This window comes from Panthera uncia, chromosome A2 (genome assembly GCF_023721935.1).
Source record: "Panthera uncia isolate 11264 chromosome A2, Puncia_PCG_1.0, whole genome shotgun sequence".
In the NCBI taxonomy this organism is placed as follows: domain Eukaryota; kingdom Metazoa; phylum Chordata; class Mammalia; order Carnivora; family Felidae; genus Panthera; species Panthera uncia.
This window is the reverse complement of record NC_064816.1, coordinates 2,795,774-2,817,132: the sequence shown is the minus strand read 5'-3', so window position 1 is coordinate 2,817,132 and position 21,359 is coordinate 2,795,774. Positions and strand designations below refer to the sequence as shown.

Below are 21,359 nucleotides of genomic sequence, written 5' to 3'. Positions count from 1 at the left end.
CATGGGCCAAGGCCCTGCCGCTCGGCACCTCAGTGTCCCCAATGGTCAGACGGGGACGTCGCCAAGTCCCCCGGCCCAGGGCCATCGTGTGCATCTGGTGGGAAGCTGTGGCAACCAGAGAGGGCCGCTGACTTGCCTGAGGCTACACAGCCGCCAAGCAGATGAAGTTCCTGCTGTGGGCTGGGCAGCCCCTGGGCGCAGGGACACAGGAGGAGAGACAGGACCTGCTGTCTGCCCGTCTGGGGAGCGGTTCGCTTTCAGTGCTCCCTGCGTCCCGTCCCCCCTCCCAGAACACGACCAGTCTTGCTGTCTGAGGCCAGACTGTGTCACTGCCCGGGGCCCACAGCTGCAAACTGGGTCTGCCCCTGCCCTCCGTGTCCCTGGCCCCCACCCAGCAGTCGGAGGCATCTGCCTGGAACCCCCGTCTCCAGGGACGTGCCCGGCTCGGGGCTGTGGGAACGGCCCCCAGGTGCTCACCCTGCCAGGATGCCGGCGGGCTTCACCCCGAGCTCTCACCGCCCCGGGCTCGCTGGGCTAGAGAGCACACCTCCCTCGTCCCTGCCTCGTCTGTGACTGGCTCCGCTCCTCCTCCCACGCTCCCCGGGGTGATGCACGGATGCTGGGGCGCGCCCCTCCCACGAGCTCACCCAGCGCCTTGCACAGCTCTGGATGCTTCACCCCGATGGTTTTCAACCTCTGCAGCAGCTCCGAAGAGGTCAGCTGTCGCACCAAGTACAAGGCCACGGAGTAGCTCTGGGGATACAGGCAGGGGAGGGGCTGTCAGGGCCCCCCTGGGGGGAGCGGGGCGTGGTGGCGGGCAGGCGGGCAGCGCCCCAACCCTACTCACCTTGCCATAGTTTCCCCAGGTGACGGTGATGCGGTTGGTGGCCGAGGAAAGGTACATGAGGTGGGTGAGGTTGATGGGGCGACACGGCCTCTTGGGCTCCACTCCAGGCTTATTCGAGGGGTAGTAGCCCTGGAAGCAGCCATGGGGGCTCACACCGCGGAAGATGCTCCTTCCGCGCCCTCAGCCCCGCCCCCGAGAGCAGGCCCAGGGCCGCCGGGGCGCCCCGCTCACCGGGACGGAGCAGTAGCTGTGGTTGACCTTCACGGCGATGTTGGGTGGGTACTGGTCCTCCTGGGGGCCGCTGGTGTCCGAGTAGCAAATTCTGCAATGGCAGCGGAGCCCATCAGGCCGTGAAAGGGGGCTCTGGATGGAGGGGTGGCCCTGAGAGGGGTGGGAGGGTGGACGTGGGGCCCGGGCGGAGGCCACAGGGGCCACGTCTGCCCGGCAGGTGGATCGCCGTTCTGCACGGTACTGGGGTGGGGGTGGGGCGGTCTCGGGGCCCAAGAGCTGGTCTGAGCGAGGCTACCTGGGGACATGTCCGCAGGCAGAGGCAAGGACACACAGCAGGAAGAGAGGAGGAGCAGGACCCCCCCCCCCCCCCCCCCCCGGGGGGGGCCCCGGGAGGCCGCCCGGGGGGGGGGGGGGGGGGGGGGGGGCAGCCGCAAGGGGGGGGGGGGGGGGGGGCCCCCCCCCCCCCCCCCCCCCGTGAGCGGGGAGCCCGAGAGACACCGTCAGGAGGGAGAGGGGCCCGGTGGGAGGCACCTGCGGTGGGCGTGGCGGGGGCCGCGGCCCACCCAGCTTACCTGAGGACCACCTGCACGGCCTTGATCCCGGGCTGCAGCTCTCTGTGCGCCGAGGGGGTCAGAGGGGAGGAGAGGGGTCAGCGAGTCAGGAGGGCACTGAGCACGCCACACGGGCTAACCTGCCACCTCCCCTGGTGACGAAGTCCGTGGGTGCTGACTGAAGCCTCCTCTCCTGACTACTCACTGCTGACCGGGACAAAGGACCCCCCTCTCTGGACAACTCGGGGGGTGTCCGCGTGGATATTAAATAGGTTGGTGGGTATGGGCCTGGCACGGGCCAAGTGGCCAACAAGTGGCTGCTCCAGCGGTGACTTCTGTCTCAGCTGCAGACGGAAAGGCCTCAGATAGCAGAGACCGGGGACGGCCTTCGTCCCTCATCTGTCCTCGCTCAGGGGCCCTGCAGGACCCCGGGCAGTGTCTGGGGGGACATGCGTGTTCATCACAACCAGGGAGGCTCCCGCCATCAAGTGGGACGGGAGCTGGGGATGCCGCTGAGGCCCCCCCACCCCCCGCCCAGGGCACAGGGCCCCCCTCCCCCAAGCCAGCAGCGCCGAGGGGAGCCGTGCTGGAGGGGACACTGGCCCTGTCCGGGGCCGCGGGTCAAAGGCAGCGAGGGCACACAGACTAAGCGCGCTGTCCAGGACAGGGGGCAGGGACCACCACACACACGGTGGGGGTGGGACGGGGCGTCGGGCCTCCGTGGGGCCTGCCGAAGGCCCCCCCCCCGCCCGGCAAGGCCAGCTCGCCCCAGACCACGCCAGCCCACCGCCCGCCGAGGAGGTCGGCAGGGGTGCGGGGCACAGCGCACCTGGAGTTCCGGATCAGCTCCACTTGCCTTGGTGTCAGCGCAAAGATGCACGGGCTCTCCTGAAGCTTCTCGTTATTCTGTGGGACTGAAAACAGACTGAGGGTCAGGGGGACGTCCGGTCCCCGACGAGGGAGCCAACCGTACCCACGTCCACGGGGAGCAGGGAGCGAGAGGCTGAGCCCCACCTGGGCAGCCAGGCACGTGGGGTGGGAGCAGAGCCACCAGGGACGAGGTGCGGGGGGAGCCCGGCCCTTCCTGGTGCCCCCCCGCAGCCTATGATTCAGGGAACGCCTCCCCCCACCTCCCCATTACGGGCCCCTTGAGAAGGAGCAGCCTTCTCAGCCCTCCAGGTTCAGGCGTCACCGAGGAAGACTGAGAAGCGCTGGGCTCAGGGAGAGGAGCCTGCCGGGCTGGCAGGATGCCGTGGGGCAGACTGCGTGCCCCTGAGCCAGCCGCTTCGCCCGGAGCCCGCTTTCTCTGGGTCTGTACCACGCCAGCAACAACCGTGTCCCCACCCCGCACGGCTGTTCTGGACACCCGGCAAGTGCGTGCCTGTCTGTGTGGCGCTCGGCTTAGGCCCCCCTGCAAGGCACTGCTGGAGGGGACCGGGACAAGCTGGGGACAGGTTCTGCCTCGGGCGTTCACAGCCGGCGAAGGAGACAGGGAAGCGAAACCACCCTGAGCCTCTAAGTGCACAAGAGTCACGGAGCAGCCCAGCTCACAGCAGGGACCCCACACACGGAGGCACGCTAGTCGCTAGTCGTTACAAAGTGCCTGCTGGGTGTACGAGTGGGGGAATGTCTGCCAGGGGATGGAGACCAGGGTGGTGACGAGCTGGCTCTGCACTCTCAATTACAACTGCATCGAGAACCCCAGGGGTGATCAGAAAGTGCTCTGAACTGAAAGAGAATACACAGCGCTCCAAAACTTGGGAGGAGCAGCTAACACAGTCGTTAGAGGCAAACTTATAGCTTTAAATGCTTCTGTTAAAAGACAGAAAAAGGTTTCAAATAAGGTACTTGCACTTCCTCTATGAGAAACTAGAAAAAGAACAGAAAATTAAAGCCAAAGTCACCAGATGGAAAGAAATTAAAGATAAAAATAGCAAGGGAGAAAATCACTCAAGCGAGAGTTCTTTGATAAACTAGCTACAACGAACAGAAGATCCCAAGAACGCAGGCTGTCAGAACGAAAGACACAACAGTACAGATCCCACGGCCTTCTAGTTTAACACGGGAATGAGGTGAACGACTTTACGCCAATAAATCTGATAACTTAGATGAAACAGACAAATTCTTCCAAAGACGCAAATTACCAAACTGGCCCCAAAACATGCACGAAGTTTGAAAAGCCCTTTATCAGTTAGGGAAGCTGAACTCATCGTTGAAAAGTCTTCCACACACGAAAACCAGATCCAACTGGGGAGTTCCCTCGAGTATTTAAGGAGCGACATAGGGGCGCCTGGGGGGCTCAGTCGGTCAAGCGTCTGGCTCTTGGTTTCAGCTCGGGTCATGAACTCACAATCTGTGGTTTGGAGCCTTGCGTCGGGGTTTGCCCAGTGCAGAGCCTGCTTGGAATTCATTCTCTCTCTCTCCCTCTCTCTCTCTCTCTCTCTCTGCCCCTCCCTCCCTCCGTCTCTCTCTCATAATACATAAATAAGAACCTTAGAAAAAAATAAAAAGAAACGATACAGACTCCATACAAATTTTCAGAAAGTAAAGAGGACGCTTCGCTCACTCTACAATCCCGGCACGAGCCCGATACCAAACCTGACAAAAAGGCATCAAGGAAGGAACAGTGAGGGAGCGCCTGGGGGGCTCAGTCGGTCCAGCACCGGATTCTTGATTTCGGCACACATCATCACCCCCTGAGACTGAGCCCCACATCGCACGCTCTGGGCTGTTGGTGCTCAGCCTGCCCTGCTTGGGGTTCGCTCTCCCTCTCTGCCCCCCTCCCCCAATCCCACCTGCGCACACACAGTGTCTCAAAACAAATACACGTTAAAAAAAAAAAAGAAAAGGAATACTGTCAATATCCCTCGCAAACACAGACGCAAAAATTCTTCAGAAAATATCGGCAAACGTGGAGGCCCTTGGGATCTGGCCCAGGTTTGAAACCTCGACACGCCCACCGGCATGGCTCAAACGCAGTGACAACTTCCGGTGCTGGGGGGGGGGGGGAGGGGGAGGGGAGGGAGGAGGGGTGCGGAGCAAGTCTCTGCTGCGGGCACAACCCCTCCTCTGGAACGGCCGGGCAGCTTCCAGCAAAGTTAAACGCACAGCTACCCAATCGCTCAGCAACCTCGTATCTGCCCCCAGATAAAAGGAAATAGGTCCCCAGGAAGACTGTACAAGAACGCTCATGGCAAACGTATTTCTAGGAGCCCTAAACTGGAAACAACCCGAGTGGCGGCCGGTGCAGAAACAGACGAACCCTAAAACCGATGCCCCGCACGGCCACGCGGGCAAATCCAACCGCCAAGGTGCTGACCCACAGCAGGCAGACGCCGAGAAGTACCTGACGCACGTGCCCTGGCCCGCGTCCAGGAACAGGCGGAACTCGCCCGCAGTGACAGGAATCGGGACGACAGGGGGTGCCTCTAGGGGTGCGGGTCGAGACGGCGGACGTCCGAAGGGGTGGGGGGCTTTACGTGACGGAAATGTTGTGGGTTTACAGCGTTTGGGTTCCCGGGGTAAGACTCAAACTACACACCGAGGATCTGAGGACTTTGTCGTATGTAAATTACACCTCAGCTTTTAAACATTTAAAGCTTCACTGGAAAGGGGCGCCTGGCAGGTGACTCCTGATCTCCGGGTTGTGAGTTCGAGCCCCACGCTGGGCACAGAGATTACTTTCACTCCAGGACAGCTGACGAGGGAATGCCAGGCGACCCTGAAACGGGAAAGCATCCAGAAGCTGTTCAAGCTCCGATAAGGGGTGGACCCCGAGATGCTTCTGTTGGCCGAAAGCAGCAGGTGCAAACAGGTGTGTATCACACCAGATCTGCGTCACCGGGCAGAGGGAGAGATGTGTGCAAAGGACACCTCTGGATGGGGGGCTCTGTGAGAGCTGGCCACAATCACCGCCTCAGAGGAGTCAGCTTTCCTTTTTTTTCTTCTTTATTTATTTGGGGAGAGACAGACAGAGCGCACAAGCAGACGAGGGGCAGAGAGAGCAGGAGAGAGAGAATCCCAAGCAGGCTCTGCTCTGTCAGCACAGAGCTCGACGCGGGGCTCGAACTCACAAACCATGAGGTCGTGACCTCAGCAGAGATCAAGAGTCCGATGCTCAGCTGACTGAGCCACCCAGGCGCCCCAAGGAGTCAGCTTTCTTTCTACTGCCCGAGCCCTTGCAACACTGGTGGGCGGACTGTTCTCGTAAAGGGCTGGAGTGTAAATATTTTTGGTTTCTGTGGGCCACATGCCCTGTGCCTCAACGTCCCCACTCTGCCTTGTACCACGAAAGCCACCAGAGATGGCAAACAGACAAATGGGCGTTGGCTACGGGTCAATAAAGCTCGGTTTTCGAGAACAGTCGATGAAGCTGGCCCCCGGGCCCGAGGTGGCCGAGCCCTGCTCCCGAGCCTTCTGAATCCCAAGCCACAAGAGTAGGTAACCGACTTCAAAGCAAACGCAATTGAAACATAAAAACCAGCTCGGCTCCGAAGCCAGACCACGTGGGTTCGTACCCCAGCTCTGCCCGGGTGCGCACCGCTCTCCCCGCCCGAGCCTGGGTGCCTCCCCGCACGGACCCGCTTCTCCGGGCTCGGGGCCGGGCGTGTGGCCGGAGCTCGGCAAGAGGTGGCCGCTCTAACTGCCAAACCACTGCCAACCCATGCTCGCGTGTTGAGGGCCTGGCCGGTCCCCGCGGAGTCCCGCTTAGGGCCCTGGGGGAGGGCCGCCCAACTGGGGGGTGGGGGAGCACACAGGCCACCTGCAGACATGCCCAGACCTGCCCAAAGAGCCAAGGGGCAATTATTTCCTGGGGGCGGGCTCCCCATACCTAAGACGGGGCTGCGAAGGCTGAGGGGAGCCGAGTACCACCCTCGACCCGGGGAGGCGAGCTGCCACCTGGGTTGGGGCACAGCATACCCGGCACGGTGGGAGGGGGCTGGGGGTCCCCCAAACCCAGACCTGTCATCCACTGAAGTGGTGGCTCCGCCCCTCCAGCAGCTCCGAGCAGAGACGCAGGCAGCATCCACAACTCGTGGCACTCCTTCCCCCCCATCAATTCCCAAGTGGCTCCAATTTCGAAACGCACCAGCGAGGTCCCTGTCCCACACAGACCCCTCACTGCCCACCCCCACCCCAGCAGGTCACCGTCTGCCGCTTGGGGGATGCCATCCCCACCCCTAGTGGCCTTGATTCCACAGCAGCCATCTCGGCCACCTCCTCCTGTTGCCGGTGTGTCAAGAACATCCTGCCTCAGGGCCTTTGCACTTGACATCCCCTCTTCCAGAACATTCCTTCCCCAGTGATTTAGATGGCCCTGATGTCTCTGAAATCTGCTCAAATGCCACCAGAATGACAGATGTCCCTGAACACCTTCATTTAAAAACTGCTCTCCTCCCAAGGGCACCTGGGTGGCTCAGTCGGTTAAGCACCTGACTGTGGCTCAGATCGTGATCTCAGGGTTTGTGAGTTTGAGCCCTGCGTCAGGCTCTGTGCTGACAGCTCAGAGCCTGGAGCCTGCTTTGGATTCTGTGTCTCCTTTTTTCTCTCTCTGCCCTTCCCCCACTCACGCTCTGTCTCTCCTTCTCCCTCAGAAATAAACAAACATTATAACTGCCACCCCCCCCAGGGGTACCTGGGGGCTCAGTTAGGTGTCTGACTCCTGGTTTCAGCTCAGGTCATGATCTCCCGGTTCATGGGATGGAGCTCTGCATCAGGCTCTGTGCTGACAGCTTGGAACCTGCTTGGGATTCTCCCTCTTTCTCTCTGCCCTTTCCCACTCACAGGTGCTCTCGCTCAAAATAAACTTTAAGAAACAAAAAAACCCAAAACACTACAACTCCCCAACAACCTCCTGCAATTCTGGTCTCCCCATCTCCTTCCCCGCTCGATGTTTCTCCAAGACTTTTACCTCCTAAGAGTCAACATAATTTCCCGGTGTCTTTGAACAAACCCAGAAGTACGTCTCGCGGGGACACAGGCTGCCGCAAGGCGGTGGGGGCCCCGCCAGGTGGAGCACAGGCTGGGATGAGGTGCCCACCCCAGGCCCCAGCGCCCCCCAGGGACTAAAGGGAGGGAACCCCTGTTCCCAGGTCGTCTGGGAGGACCGGAACCAGCCTCCGGCTCAATCCCAGACACCAACAGAGAGGCCCGGCACAACACGTCCACCCCAGCTGCCAGGCCGCCTTGCAAACTGCCACCAGCAAAGAACACTTCACGACCGGAGCAGATGCTCACGATACACCGGGGTGGGGGGGCGGAGGGGGAGGGAGGTGCTAAAACCGTAGTTAGGACACGGCTGTGGTCCCGAAGGGTCGCACGCGCGGAGGAAGGACGGTGGCAAGAACACGCCCAAACCTCCAACAGGGGCCTGTTCCTGTTTCTATGACGCACACACACTTGCACACGAGCTTCGGGAGCAAGCAAAGAAAAGGAGACCTTGAACAGTCAATCGGAGGGGCGCCTGGATGGCTCGGTCAGTTAAGCGACCGACTCTTGGTTTTGGCTCAGGGCATGATCTCGTGGCTCATGAGTTCGAGCCCCGGGTCGGGCTCTGTGCTGGAAGAGTGCAGAGCCTGCTTAGGATTCTCTCTCCCCTCCTCTCTCTCTGCCCCTCCCCTGCTCACATTCCCTCCCCCTCTCTCTCAAAATTAGTAAGTAAACTTAAAAACAAGTCAATCAGATAGGCCTGGTCTCCCTCCCGCTGGCCTATGGCCTCCTGCACCCTAGAACCTCAGAGAAGGAGAAAGGCCCACCCTCTGAGCCAATGCCCCCAGACCCGCAAGGTCTCTGACTCCTGGCCCAGCCCCCCCCCCCCCCCCCCCCCCCGCCATGACGTAGCCCCAGGCCCCCGAACGGAGCAGTCGAGGTCTCAGAGGTGGTGTGGCTGGTGCGAGTGGCGCTGCGGTGGTGCTGGGGGAGGAGAGGGGAAGACAGGTGCCCCGGGCTGGGTGCAGAGGGCCCGGCGGGCAGCAGAGAGCAAGCAGGCACAAGCCCTGGGTCGGGGGCTCCGGGCTCACGCCCACCTCCGCCACTCACAGGGGCTCCCACACGCAGCCGGCGGGCTCGTGACTTGCTGCCCCCGGGAAGTTACGCGGACGGAAGGGGCTCGCGCGCTGAAAGAGAGCTGCAGAATGTTAGCTCAGGGTCATTCTCGCCGCGGCCCCCCACACTGCTTCCCAGCAACGAGCCTCTGCTCACACGGGCACCCCCTGCCCTGCTCCACACCGTCGATGCAGCGACGGAACAAACGAGGCCCAGGCGTCAAAAGACACATACAGGTGAATAAGCAATGTCAGGGTCGGGGACAGGGCCACAGGGGACAAGAGGGCGGCGACGAGATGAGGGAAAGCGAATAGGAAAGAAGACGAGCTTTAGGTTAGGTGACTGGGAAGGGAAGGCCCACGTAGGGTCTGGGAAAGCGCGAGACAGCAGGAACAGCACGTGCAAAGGCCCCGGGGCAGCACCAGGCCTCGTGGTTTGGAGGAACAGTGAGGCCTGTGTGGCTGGAGCAGAGTGGGAAAGGGAGGAAGAGAGAGGGAGGGAGGGAGGGCAGGGAGGGGACCAGGCAGAAAAGTCAGCGGGTCATGGGAGTGTTTTGAGCAGAGGAGGGACACGACCAGCCCACTATTTTAAGTTTCCTCTGACTGCTGGGGAAGACGCAGGTGACGTACAGGGAGAGACCAGGGGGGCGGCCAGGCAGGGGGGCCTGAAGCTGGGAGATCAGACCTGGAATGGATCTGAGGAACCGCGGAGGGGGCTCTGCGCCTCACGGGGAACACCCACCCCAGAAAGGACCCAACGAAAGGAGACCTGGAAAAGCTCACCAGACCTTCAGCGACCCCAACGTCCTCAGGACAGTCCAGTCGGTCCCCACTATCCCCACGGCCCGCTCATCCCGCGTTCTCTGGCCTCTCTCTCCTGCGCCACACAGCTCCCATCCCCACGCCTTCCGTTCCTGAGCCCTCGCTCGCTGCCAGGCCTGTGCCCACCACCCCGCTGCCCTGCTCCTTCCTCTCTGTCATGCTTATGGCTACTCGGCCCTCAGGTCTGGAACTCGGCCTCCTCCAGGAAGCCTCCTGACTGCCACCTCCTCACAAATGCATAATGAGGTGCTCCTGGCACTGACTGCCCCCAGGGAAGCCTGCACTCCCCAGTCACTCCCCTCAAGGCACCATTTAATCGTGTCTAGTGCAGCTTCCGGGCAGAACACTCCAAGCGGGGGACCCCACGCCTGCCTGGCTGCCCGGGCAATACCACCCAAAGGCTTCAGGGGCTGGGTGAGGGACGCACGTGTGCCCCGCACGACAGGGCAGCTGCCGGACAGGCAGGCCTCAACCAGCGTCGGGCCCCCCAGCTGTAGGGGCACGTAGAGAGCCAGGGGGACCTCGGGCACCATCGCCCCAGGGCAGCGGGGACACGGACAGCCCCACAGCCCGAGCCGCTGGCCGCAGGCCGCCAGAGCCTCGCGGAGCAGCACTGCTCAGGTCAACACGTCTCCTTCCTTCTGCCCTCAAGTCTCAGGACGGCCTCTCCTCTCTCCCACACGCCCAGACGGGGGTCCGGGCCTCCCCCCGTCAGACTGGCCGCTGACACCGCGACCAGGACTGTGTTCCCTGGCACACCTCCCCCGAATTCTGCCGTGGTCGGGAATCGGGTGCCCCTCTCCTGGCTGGGACGGGGAGGACAGCCGGGCTCTTCGAGCTAAGAGGCGGCCTGGGCTCCAGAACCGTCACGTGGCTCAAGATGGGTTCTTCCCCACAGGGGTGCAGGGCACGATGACTCGGGGAAGGTCAGAGTTGAGAACACGGCCCCGGGGCCCCTTCCTCAGGATGGTGTGTGACCTCGGGCCTGTTTCCCGACCTTTCTAGGTGCCGGCCCCACTGCAGCACATCATTTGTCTCCTGAGGTCCTTCCAGCTCCTGGGTCTGTGACTCCATTATTCTCCTCCCCTCCCCCAACCCAAACATTCCACTCCCTGTGATTTATGTCCCCTCTGCACCCGGCACGGTCTCCATCCTGGAGCTAGAGCCGGCCGGCAGCTCTTCCGGGGAAACAGACCAGAGTGTTTGGACCTCATTTTGGTCAGCAGGTCATGGTCAGGAGCGAGGGGGAGGGGGAAACCGGCTGAGCTCGAGCCTGCTGGAGTGGCTCTGGGGCAATGCCAGGGCTGCAGAAGCTGCCACAGGGAGGCGCCCAGGTTGAGGGGCGGGTGGCCAACATCACCGGTCCTGGAACAGAGGGACCAGACCGCTTCGGGGCCAGATCTGGGCCCCACGAGGGCTCTCCCGATGAACCTGGCAGCCGCCAGGGGGTCCCCGAGGACGGGAGTCCCAGGGAAGCCAGGGAAGGGGTGCACTCAGGATAGGGGCGGGGGAGTGGGTGGGAACAAGGGCAGGGCGGGGTCGGCCTCTTTGTTCTGAGCCGCCAGCAGAGTCATTCCTGGTGCAGACAGGGGAGCAGACTCTCCCGGAGATCAGGTGACTGGGGTCCCCGGGGGCTCAGGGCAAAGTGATGCATTGTGGGGCGGGGGCGGGAGTGGGCCATGCAGGAAGGAAGCCCATGGTCCAGGCAGGGGAGGGAGGCTGCCGGCCCTGGAGTTCAAAGTCACCTCTGTCCCCCACCCAGTGCCAAGCCTGACTTACTGCTTCCCGGTGAAAACCCAGCCTCTCTATCACGAAGATCATCCTCGAGTCCTTAGGAACCTGAAACGTCAACCTGACCTTCAGAGCCAGCCAGTCCCAAGGCCCGCAGAGCCTGCCAGAGTCCCTGGGGGTAGGGGCAGAATGGCTTCCAACATGCACAGAGAAGCTGGGGGGAGCAGACAGGGAAGGCGTCCAGAAGCTCAGGAAAGGGCCTCGGGTCTCCGGTGCGGCCACGTCGACCCCACAACAGGTGCTGCTACGGCAACTTGCTCCCCACCCGGGGGCCGGTGACAAACACTGCCCGAGAGGAAGCAGGAGGGCAGAGCCTCAGGGTCCCGGGCCCGGACCCCCGGCAACTCCTTCCTCCACCCCCCGCAGCCTCTCCCGGAACCACAGCCCCCTCGCCGAACCTCACGGAGCTCAAGGGCTCCGGCGAGGAAGGGGGCTGGACACGGCGGGCTGGCTGGCACGGGCCGGCGTGGAACGCTGCGTGCAGAGGGGCCCCCTGGCCGAGCGAGACAGGACGCTGGGTCAGCAGGGTGGGAGGGAGCGAACCACACAGAGAGGGGCATGGCGGGTGGGGGCCCGGAGGGACCGTGGCCTCTGCCACGGCACGCAGGGACCGACGCACGGCGAGGGCCAGGGCCAGGTGTGCAGCAGGGGCGTGGTAAGGACGCGGGGGTTGAAAGGGAGAAATGGGGAATGGGCCGCAGGGGTGGCAGGACCCACGGCGCCGACGAGGCTGGGGACACCTCTAGGCCCTAAACGAGGAAAGCCGGAAGGGAACCTTCGCGAGGGCGGGGGGCGCTCTCGGTCTCCTGCCGTGTTCCCAGGGTGGGCCCCCCCCGCCCTGAGATCGGGGCAGCACGTGAGGCCGAGACCAGGCTGACACCCGTCCCGGCCCCATCATCACAGCTGCTGGCAAGGGGCTGGGGGCCTGGCCGCGTGCACCGCTCTAGGGGCCTGACATGCGGCAGGTGCCCCATCAACACGGGGGCCAGATGAATAAGCAGGGAGGAGCCACAGACACCTGGCATGGGTCTCCTCCAGCCCCAGCGTACCTCTCGGGGGCACGGCTAGCCATTCCCTAGCCACCTGGCCCATGCTGACAGGCCCGAACCCATTGGCCGAGGCTGCTCCCATGGGGCGCCTACCCTCTGCAGAGGAAAGGTTGGATCCAACTTCCAGCCCCTTTGCCACCCACCGGCAGTTAGGACCTGGAAGCCAGCATCCCAGGTGGCCCCCAGCGATCCCTGCCTCTGGACGGCCCAGCCCGGTCCAGTCCCCACCCACGATGTACAGAGCTGGTCTGTGGGACGGACGCGATGCAAAGCAGAGAACACGAGGTCATGCCGCTTCGAAGCTTAGGGCATCGAGAGGACGTGGCTTCTGGCTGATCCTACACAGATGTGCACACTAACCCTCCCCCCCCCCCCCCCCCCCCCCCCACTGGTTCCACAGGAAGCCGGCCACCGTTACACACAGCGAGGACGCTCGAGCCATCCACGGGCACCATGTGGCACGAACTGAGGTCTCTAGTCCACAGCCAGCAAGAAGCCAAGTCCTGCCGGCAGCCAGGTGAGCGGGTGGACGCCAGCCCCAGTCGGGCCTTCAGATGAGACAGCCCCCAGCCAACAGCTTTACTGAGACCTCATGAAACCCTGAGTCAGGACCACCCGGCTAAGCCACTCCCAAGTTCTGATGCTCACAAACAGAGCAGATGAGCGTCCAATACTTTAAGCTGCTAAAATTTGGGGTCAATTGCGAGACGACGCTGTGTGGCTAATATAAAGATTCAGAGGTGCCCCTGCGCTTCCTGAGAGGGAGAGCCCCCCGCAACCCCATGGCCCTCGTTGGTCCCCAGAAAACGCTCCAGGGCGGTGACGGGCTGGCCGTGGCCACTGGGCCCATGCCCGGTGGGACCCCCAGGGCAGTGGCAGACTCACCCAGCTCTGTGGGCTTCAGCAACTCATCGAGCATGTTAAAGAAGGGCAGTTTCACCAGACGCACTTCTGGCTTGAGGGTCTTGGCGGGCAAGCGTCCAAGTCCGTTCAAGTACTTCCCATAGAGCACGGGGTAGTCAATGTTGGGGCCCGAGAGGGGAGTCCTGGGCACCGTGCCAGCCCGGTCATAGGTTGAGTGCATGGTCAGGGGGTCCAGGGGCCGGTGGGGTTGGGGGACAGGCTCCGAGCTCTTCTTGGCGTAGCGTGTCTCATACAGCTCTTTGATCTTCTTGAACAGCTCAGGGCTACAGTCAAACTGGACCAGCTGGAGGGCCCGGGTGACAAGTTCGTGTTTAAGTCCACTCTTACTCCGGCCGACAAAACCCAGGAGCATCTGAAGATCGGAGACTCGGAAACTCATCACCATGTTCTGGGAAAAAACAGACACACGTGCTCAGAAGGGACACTGCCGGATTCAGGGGCTGTCCATGGGACAAGGGGCTTTCTGGAGCCCCCTGGGCCCTAACTAGGGGGGACAGCAAAGTGAGACCCCATCAGGTGCTGCCTGGCCCTGCCCCCGAGCCCCCTTCACTCTAGCTGGCAGGAGCAAGAACCCAGGAGGAGGAGGCAGCTTTAGCACCGGGCCCACTAGCCCAGGCTCGGTCCCACCTCCGTGTCTTTACTCAGGCTGCCAGCTCACCCTTCCTTGTGATGCCCCCTCCCAGCTCAGCCCTGCTCCCCTCCTCCTCCTCGAACCTCCCTCAGCATTGCCAACGCAGCAAAAGCTTCTGACTGCCCCCCCCCAACACACACACACCATTGCCTTCTATTTTAGGTTCTCTTTTCCCATCTTCAAGCCTGAAAGCATCCCCAGGGCAGGAACTGAGGATCTTGCTTTACCCGTAAACAGCCTCAGCCACTCCCTAGCCAAGCACACTAATGGCCTCTCTGACCCTCTGTCTCTTCATCAGGATGACAGGATTCACTTCATCGGGATGTGGGAAGGACCAGAGGAGGTAACGTACACGGAAAGCAGAGTAAATCAACATGGGCCACAAACGTGTTTTCCCTTCCGTCTGGAGAATGGGAGCCACAACTTAATACTGATCACCTGCCAGGAACTGAGCTGCGCGTGTGATTATATACTTAACTCTGATTCTTAAAACGACCCTGCCAGGCCGGGGTGAGCGCCATGTTATAGCCAAGACCTAAACGTAGGCCCGGGCCTGACTCTGAAGCCAGGGGGTAACTTCCCCCCTCGGCACCGCAGGCGTCCGCACGGAGCTGAGCGCTGGCGGGCATCAATCGTCCGCCGTATTCCAGCGGGCCTTCTCTGCCTCGACACCGTGGACGGCGGGGCGGGGCTGGACTGTTCTCTGGGGCGGGGCCGCCCTGGGCACTGTGGGGTACTCAGCAGCATCCCTGGCCTCCCTCCGCTCGATGCCAGGAGTGACAATCGACCAGGCGTGACAATCGCCAGACCCCAGCGGTGACAATCACAAACGTCCCCCGGACGCTACAAAGCATCCTCTGGGGAGGGGATCGTCCCACTGAGAACCGTGGGTCTGAGGGGAAGGCTTCGGGAATCCAGCGGCCACAGAGGCTGTTCACGGAGCTGCGGCAAAGTGATGAAAGAGGTCGGGCAGGGTCCCTCCAACTAAATCAAACCGAACACAAGAGCTCAGCTGATGCCAGTGTTTTCTTTGGGGCTGCCCGGCTGCGGCCTGCCCTCTGTGAGATCCCGGACACCGAGGGGGAGTGAAGGGTGTGAGGGTCCCCCAACATGCTACATGAGCCAAGTATCCTTCGAGGATGGGCCACCCGCACCGAGCCCCAAAGCTGGCCTGTGCTGAATGCAATGTGGTGGGAAAAAGAAACTTCCAGGGGAACGGGGCAAACAGGTACATGAGATGACGGTAGGGATGGAAAGCTGGCGAGCACAGGGCAGGACGGCACCCAAGGAAACCAATAAAGCCCTTAAATTCAACTTAAGAGTCTGACAGTCGGGGGTGGGCGGGAACCCGGCCAGGGTGTTTACACAGTGGTCTCGGTGCCAAAAGGCTCTGGGGTTTCCCGTTTCCTGGCTGCTCAAGGGTGAGGCGTGGAGTCTGATGGCAGCAGGGGGACTCAGAAGCCCCGGGTTCCCAGATGACCCTGGCCCCTCTGTCAGGCCCCTCTGTGCTCTCTATCCAAGCAAGATGTGTACCCTCTCCCAGGCGTATAGCAGACAGACACCTGCTGACGGCGGAGGGGCTGTCGGGGCACAAAACCAGATACCGATGCGCGGGGTGCCCGGCCTGCCTGCAAAATCTCAAGGGGGAGCCCTTTCCTTGCTGTAGGGCCTTCTTCCCAGCCCTGCACTATGGACGTGCAATGTCTGCCACAAGGCCACTTCCTGCTCACGAGTCTCACAGGGGGCCGTGCCCGCCAGGCAGGTGAGTCGGCTGAAGCTCCGTGAAAGAAGCAGCCGGCCCAGAGCCTCCCTGCATAGTCAGCGGCAGGGGCCATCCGACTCCTGAGGGCGCTTCCTTCCGCTCCCACCCAGCTGTCCGGGGGCCTGGGGACCCTCACATCCCAGCACAGCTCCTGCCTCGGGACCTAAGCACTGTGCCGGCCCTCAGCGAGCCCCGAACGCTTGTGCAAACAGAAAGACTTCACCTTCCTTAGCCTGACTTCCTACCTTGAGCAGAGAAAATAGGCTTGCAGGCAAGATGTTTCTTCTGGAAGAGGCCCAAGGCCTTGGAGGGGAGAGGAGATGTCATGTGGAAGCTGACTCCCCGCCACGGAGCTAAAGGCAGGTGGGCTCGGCGAGCCGAGTCTGACCACAAGGCATCTTCTAACCCCATCCCGCCCCTGGGAGCGCCCCGCCCCCGCCAAGGCCTGGCCCTTTCACCAGGTTGGACATCCCGAGCTGCCGCACGAGCATCCTGGGGCACATCCCTCAAGCTGCCATATGCTCACGACTCGGATTTCTCAGCAGCTGCCACCACCACGAAGCCCGCCCTTGACACTGGGGGGGGGGGGGGTAGCGTGACAGGGGCACACGCGCTCAGGAAGACGCCCCGAGCGCTTTGCAGATCACTTCCTGCCAAGGCTTCCACCTACCCCGCCTGGCCCTCAGATCCGTGTTTGTAAACAGCACCGGGCCCCAGCGGCTTCCACAGTCTCAACTCTGGGCTTGTTTGGAGCTGAGTGGGAAAACAGCCTGGGCAGAGCTGCCGGTTCCCTCAACCTGCCTCGGGGACAGGTCCCTCGGAGCATGAGGGGAAAAGTTCAGGTCCTCGTCTCCGGGGGACAGGGGGCCTGTGCAAAATGCCACACACCACCTCAGGGGGTTCACTGAACAGAGGCGCCCGTCTGAGGCAACTCGAAAGAAGGGTCAACTTGGTTTAATTGGGGTGGGGGGCCCCCGGCCACCAGAGGGTCAAGTAGAGTTCATCAGATCGGATTTCAAGGCCCTGGATGGTATAGAAGAATCTAGTCCCCACCCTGGGGGGACGGGGAGCGGCGGGGAGCAGGGGCCCAGGGGCCCAGAATCGCAGCCCCACAGGACGGCTGAATTTCAGGGCTCCGGGGGACTTCAAGCCCACCAGCTGCCACCTTGGGCCTGCAGAGTCCAGACTTCCGCATCTCCAGGGCAAGTCTCAAATTTCTCAAAACGCTAGACACGGGTAGGGCGTGGAGTGCAGGCATTGGAGGGGGGGACACTCCGGGGGTGAAGGGAGCTGCATTTCAGATCTCAGTGGGAAAGGAAGGGAGAAAGAGGAACCAGAGAAAGAAAACATTCACAGGTCAGGACCCTGGGGAGGGGAGACTGGGGGCGGGGCAGGGGGCGGAGCCTCTGTCCAGCAAAGGTCCGGTGCCCCACTTCGCTGCCACCAAAGGCCTGGAGTAAACTTCGCAAGGAGGAAGAAAACCACCCCAGTGTAGTTCGGGACAAGGTCTCTGGAGCCTTGCCGTGAGGGAGGTACCTGGAAAAAAAGTACATCCCTAGAACAGGGATGGCATCTGTGGGACGTGGAACCTGGACCCCAAAATGGAGTAAGCACGAGGAGCACTAAAGAAAGAGGTGGGGGACTCTCCATGAATCAGTGCAAAAAACCGGCAGCAAGGGAGAGCGAGCCTTAGAAGCCAGAGTCGGGGTGCGTAAAAGGATCCAAAGCAGGGGTCTGGGAGTTGTGTGGAGGGAGTATGATCTGAGTAGACTCACCAGGGAGTATAGGAGAAACGGCCAGTATGGGGCCTGATCTTGCTACGGTGAAGTTTACAGACCCCAGGAGCAGAGTCCAAAGCCTCACAGATGCTGTCCCCAGGGTAAGTAAGACGGGAGAGGAAGGCAGAGCCCAGGACCCGAGAATGAGGAGAGAATTAGGAAGGCTTTGAACAGAGAACAGGGATCAGGGCTCCATCCCAGGCTGGAGAGCAAACTCAAGGGACTCCGTGCCCACTCGGAGGGCGAGAGAGATGGTGTCAGGAGGGGGGCGGGGCTCTGGGATCAACGCGGGAGCTGAACTAGGGGTCCAAACTCCACCCTAGGGTACAGACCCCCAAAGAACACTGTGTTTCCGGGTGCTTCGAGCCCCTGGGTCATCACCCCGGATGGTGGAATCGGTGGCAGCAGGATCAAGGGACCCTTCCGATCAAGGAGTCGCCGACCCCAGCTGGTCTGCTGGGCGGGGAGGCTGAGACCCAGATGCTAGTCCTCGGTGCCGTGGAGGGTGGAGAGGCGAAGACACCTCCCCCCACCCCAGGCCAGAGCGTAGGACCCCGGCTCAGAGAGAGGAGGGGACGAGCAGCCCAGCCCGTCATGCTGTCCGGAGGACTGTTCCTCTAGCTGGGAGGCGCGGCCCTGTCCCCGTGCTTAGGGAGACTGGACTCTAACCACTAGGGCTAGTGGTGGGGGTGGGGGGCGACCCCGCCTCAAGCCCGGGAACCAACCCCCAGCCCGAAAGCTAGGGTAAGGTTTGGGGGGCCCCGCCCCCGGCCTCCCCGCCCCCCGCCCGCACCCGGCGCGCCAGGGCCAGGGGCGGGCGAGGGGGCCGGGCAGCGAACCGCGAGCGGGCCGCGCCGTGGGGCCCCAGGCGGAAGGCGCAGACCTCCGCCCGCCGCCCGGCCCCCGCCCCCTCTCCCGCCCGCCCGGGCCGGCGCTGCCGCTCACTCACTTTGGCCTCCACCAGCTCCGCCGCCATCTTGGCCACCAGCGTCCCCCGCGCCGGGAGCCCCCAGCCGTCGCGTCACGTGACCGCCCGCCACTCGCGGGCGGGGCCGCCATGGCGGCCAATTAGCACCCGCGCGCCCTCCTTCCCCCCGGCCGGCGAGCGGTGCTTCGCAGTGCGCAGGCGCGCGCGACCGCCGCCCGGGCCTCGGGCCAATCAGGGAGGCCCGACGCCGCCACCCTCCCTTCGCTTGCGGCAGCCACGCCCACCCCTGGCGGCGTCTGGCTTCTTAAAGGGATACTAGCCCTGCACAGGTGGGGTTCAGCGCTGGGTCCTGTCTAGGGAGGAAGGAGGGAAGGAGGGGGCGGTGGCGACAACAATGCAGCCAGGTGTCGCGGCCCCCGCGCAGGACGGCCGCCAGGTGCGAGCCCTGAGGCCCGGCGGCCTCGGGGGAGGGGATGGGTGCTCCAAGCGCAGCGACTGCCGGCGCCTGCAGTCGGTCGCCCAGCCTCGCCCCGCGGTGCGGCCCTAGCGGCGCGGCGCCCCGCGCGCCGCACATCCGGGTCCTGGCGCGGCCGGGGGCGAGGGGGCGCGGCGCCCCCCGGCTGGCCCCGGACGGGCGAAGGACCACCTCCTCCCCCGCTTCCCTGCAGCCCGCGCTGCTCCGCCCCTGCTAGCGACCCTCCCGCGGGTCCCGCCTCCCCACCCATGGTAACCTTTGGAATCTGCGCTAACTGGGGCCTCCCCTGCTCTAGAGCCCTCCTTGGCTCCCCAGCGCGCGCGCGCGCGCGGGCAGCGCAGCTCAAACTTGGTTGTGTCAAAAGCGGGAGGCGAGAGAGCAAAGATGTGTGTTTCCAGGGCGCCCGCCCGGCTGGCCCAGAAGAGCGTGAGACTCTGGATGTCGGAGTCGTGAGTTCCAGCCCCGCTTTAGGGATCAAGTGTCCTTAAGGTCTTAAAATAATAAAAATACAAATAAAAATGAATTCAAAAACGTGTGTTCCGGGGCTCATACCCTGAGTTCATGATTCTCAGGGCAGGAATGAAGAGAAATTTAAGGAAGCACCCCAAATCACTAGGTTATAAGATATGTTAAGGTGATTTTTTTTTTTTTAATAAGGATGCGAGGCGCTTGGGTGGCTCGATGGTTAAGCAACCACAAAAGGGGTACCCGGGTGGCTCAGTTGCTAGAGAATCCGTTCTTGACTTCTGCTCAGGTCATGATCGCACTGTCTTGAGATAGAGCCCCTGATCCCCCCTGATCCGCCTCTGTGCTGACCTCCTGGAGCCTGCTTGAGATTCTCTCTGCCCGTCCCCTGCTCACCTGCGCACTCTCTCTCCCTCCCTCCCTCTGGAAATAAAAAAAAAAATAAACATTAAAACGAAGGAGAAGGAGAAGGCAAAAAAAAAAAAAAAAAAAATCCATGATGACAAAAATACCAAAATGTTTAAGTGGAGGTAGCATCCACCTCAGCAAATGCATGTGACCTCACTCACTTCCCCCAGACCCGAATTTTACAGGGTTTATGTTATTTTCATCACAATTTTGAAACTTTCGAAACCGTTTTCAGATTAGCAAGAAATTGCAAAGATAGTACGGAGAGTTTTTCGTCCGCTTCCCCCAACGAGAACATCTTCCGAAAACACTGTGCGTTACCAAAACCAGGAAAGCGATGTTGGTACAGTACCATCAACCCAGGTACAGATGTTCAGATTTCTCAAGTTGTTTGTTTTTTGTGCTGCCCAGAGAACCCCGTCATCAACCACATCAGTCGCTTCCATTGAGATATTCAGTAGTAAGCTTTCCGTATATTGAGCACCTCCTATATGGCAAACACTGTTTTGGGTCGCGGGACGGCAGACATATTCCGTAAAGGTCAGGATAATAAATATATTTGGCTCTGCAGCCCACGCACAGTGTGTCTAGCAGCCACTTGACCTTGGCATCATGGGCAGAATCAGCTGTGGGCTGTGTGTAAACTAACAGGGCATAGGCTGTGTGCCAATAAAACTTTATAAGTACTGAAATTTGAAATGGGCATCATTGTCACGTGTTATAAAATATGCTTTTGTTTTGTTCCAACGTTAAAAAAAAGCTCAAGCGCTGTTCAAAAACGGTTGTCAAGCAAGACTTGGCTCTCCCTCCCTCTCTCCCTCTTTCCTTCCGTTCTTTCTTTTTCTTCCTTAATTTCTAATCGTGATCCAACCCGCAAAACATAACGGTAAAAATCGTTTTTTTGTTAAAATTATTTTTTAATGTTTATTTATCTTTGGGAGAGACAGAGACAGACCATGAGCAGGGGAGGGGCAGAGAAGGAGGGAGACACAGAATCCCAAGCAGGCTCCAGGCTCTGAGCTGTCAGCACAGAGCCCGACGCGGGGCTTGAACTCATGAGCTGTGAGATCAGGACCTGGGCCGAAGTCGGATGTTTAACTGACTGAGCCCCCCAGGTGCCCTTCTCTGGCTTATTTTGATGAGCGCGATGTCCTCCAGACCCACCACGTTGTAGCCAGTGTCACAATGTCCTTCCTTTTCCAGGCTGAAGAATATTCTCTTGTATGGATGGCCCACCTTTTGTTTCTCTGCTCCTCCCTCCATGGACCTTGGGTTGCTTCCACATCTTGGCTATTCTGAATAATCCTGCTATGAAAACAGGCGTACAAATAGCTGTTTGAGACCATGCTTTCAACTCTGTGGGGTAAATGCCCAGAGGCGGAATTGCTGGTCACGTGGGTAGCTCTATGTTTAACTTTGAAAGACCTGCGGAACCCGCAGGGTTTGCTACAATGGCTAGTTAGTGTATGTTGTGTTCCCACCAACAGCAGGAGGGCTCTGATTCTCCACATCTTCAAGGACACTTGCTACTTTCTGCTTTTTGTTTCATTTTGTTTAAATTGTTTTTTTCCTTAAGTTTATTTATTTGGAGAGACAGAGCAGAGGAGGGGCAGGGAGACAGAGAGAGAGAGAGAGAGAGAGAGAGAGAGAGAGA

General features: G+C 61.2%; 1 protein-coding gene across 2 annotated transcripts; it reads right to left on the bottom strand.

Moving 5' to 3' along the window:
- PIAS4 (protein inhibitor of activated STAT 4) lies at nucleotides 1–18,528 on the bottom strand. 2 transcript variants are annotated; one of them, XM_049639627.1, is made up of 7 exons: nucleotides 18,379–18,528; nucleotides 13,220–13,646; nucleotides 2,482–2,543; nucleotides 1,651–1,688; nucleotides 1,079–1,169; nucleotides 848–976; nucleotides 1–753 (listed from the first exon to the last, which is right to left on the bottom strand). In XM_049639627.1, exons 1-7 carry the CDS (start codon nucleotides 18,403–18,405, stop codon nucleotides 535–537), a joined length of 993 nt encoding a protein of 330 aa, XP_049495584.1. In that variant the 5' UTR covers nucleotides 18,406–18,528; the 3' UTR covers nucleotides 1–534. The 2 variants fall into 2 exon arrangements, with proteins under 2 accessions (XP_049495584.1, XP_049495583.1); XM_049639626.1 differs by having other exon boundaries at nucleotides 3–753; nucleotides 1,651–1,692; nucleotides 2,459–2,543; nucleotides 18,379–18,526.
- Nucleotides 18,529–21,359: the final 2,831 nt, after the last annotated feature.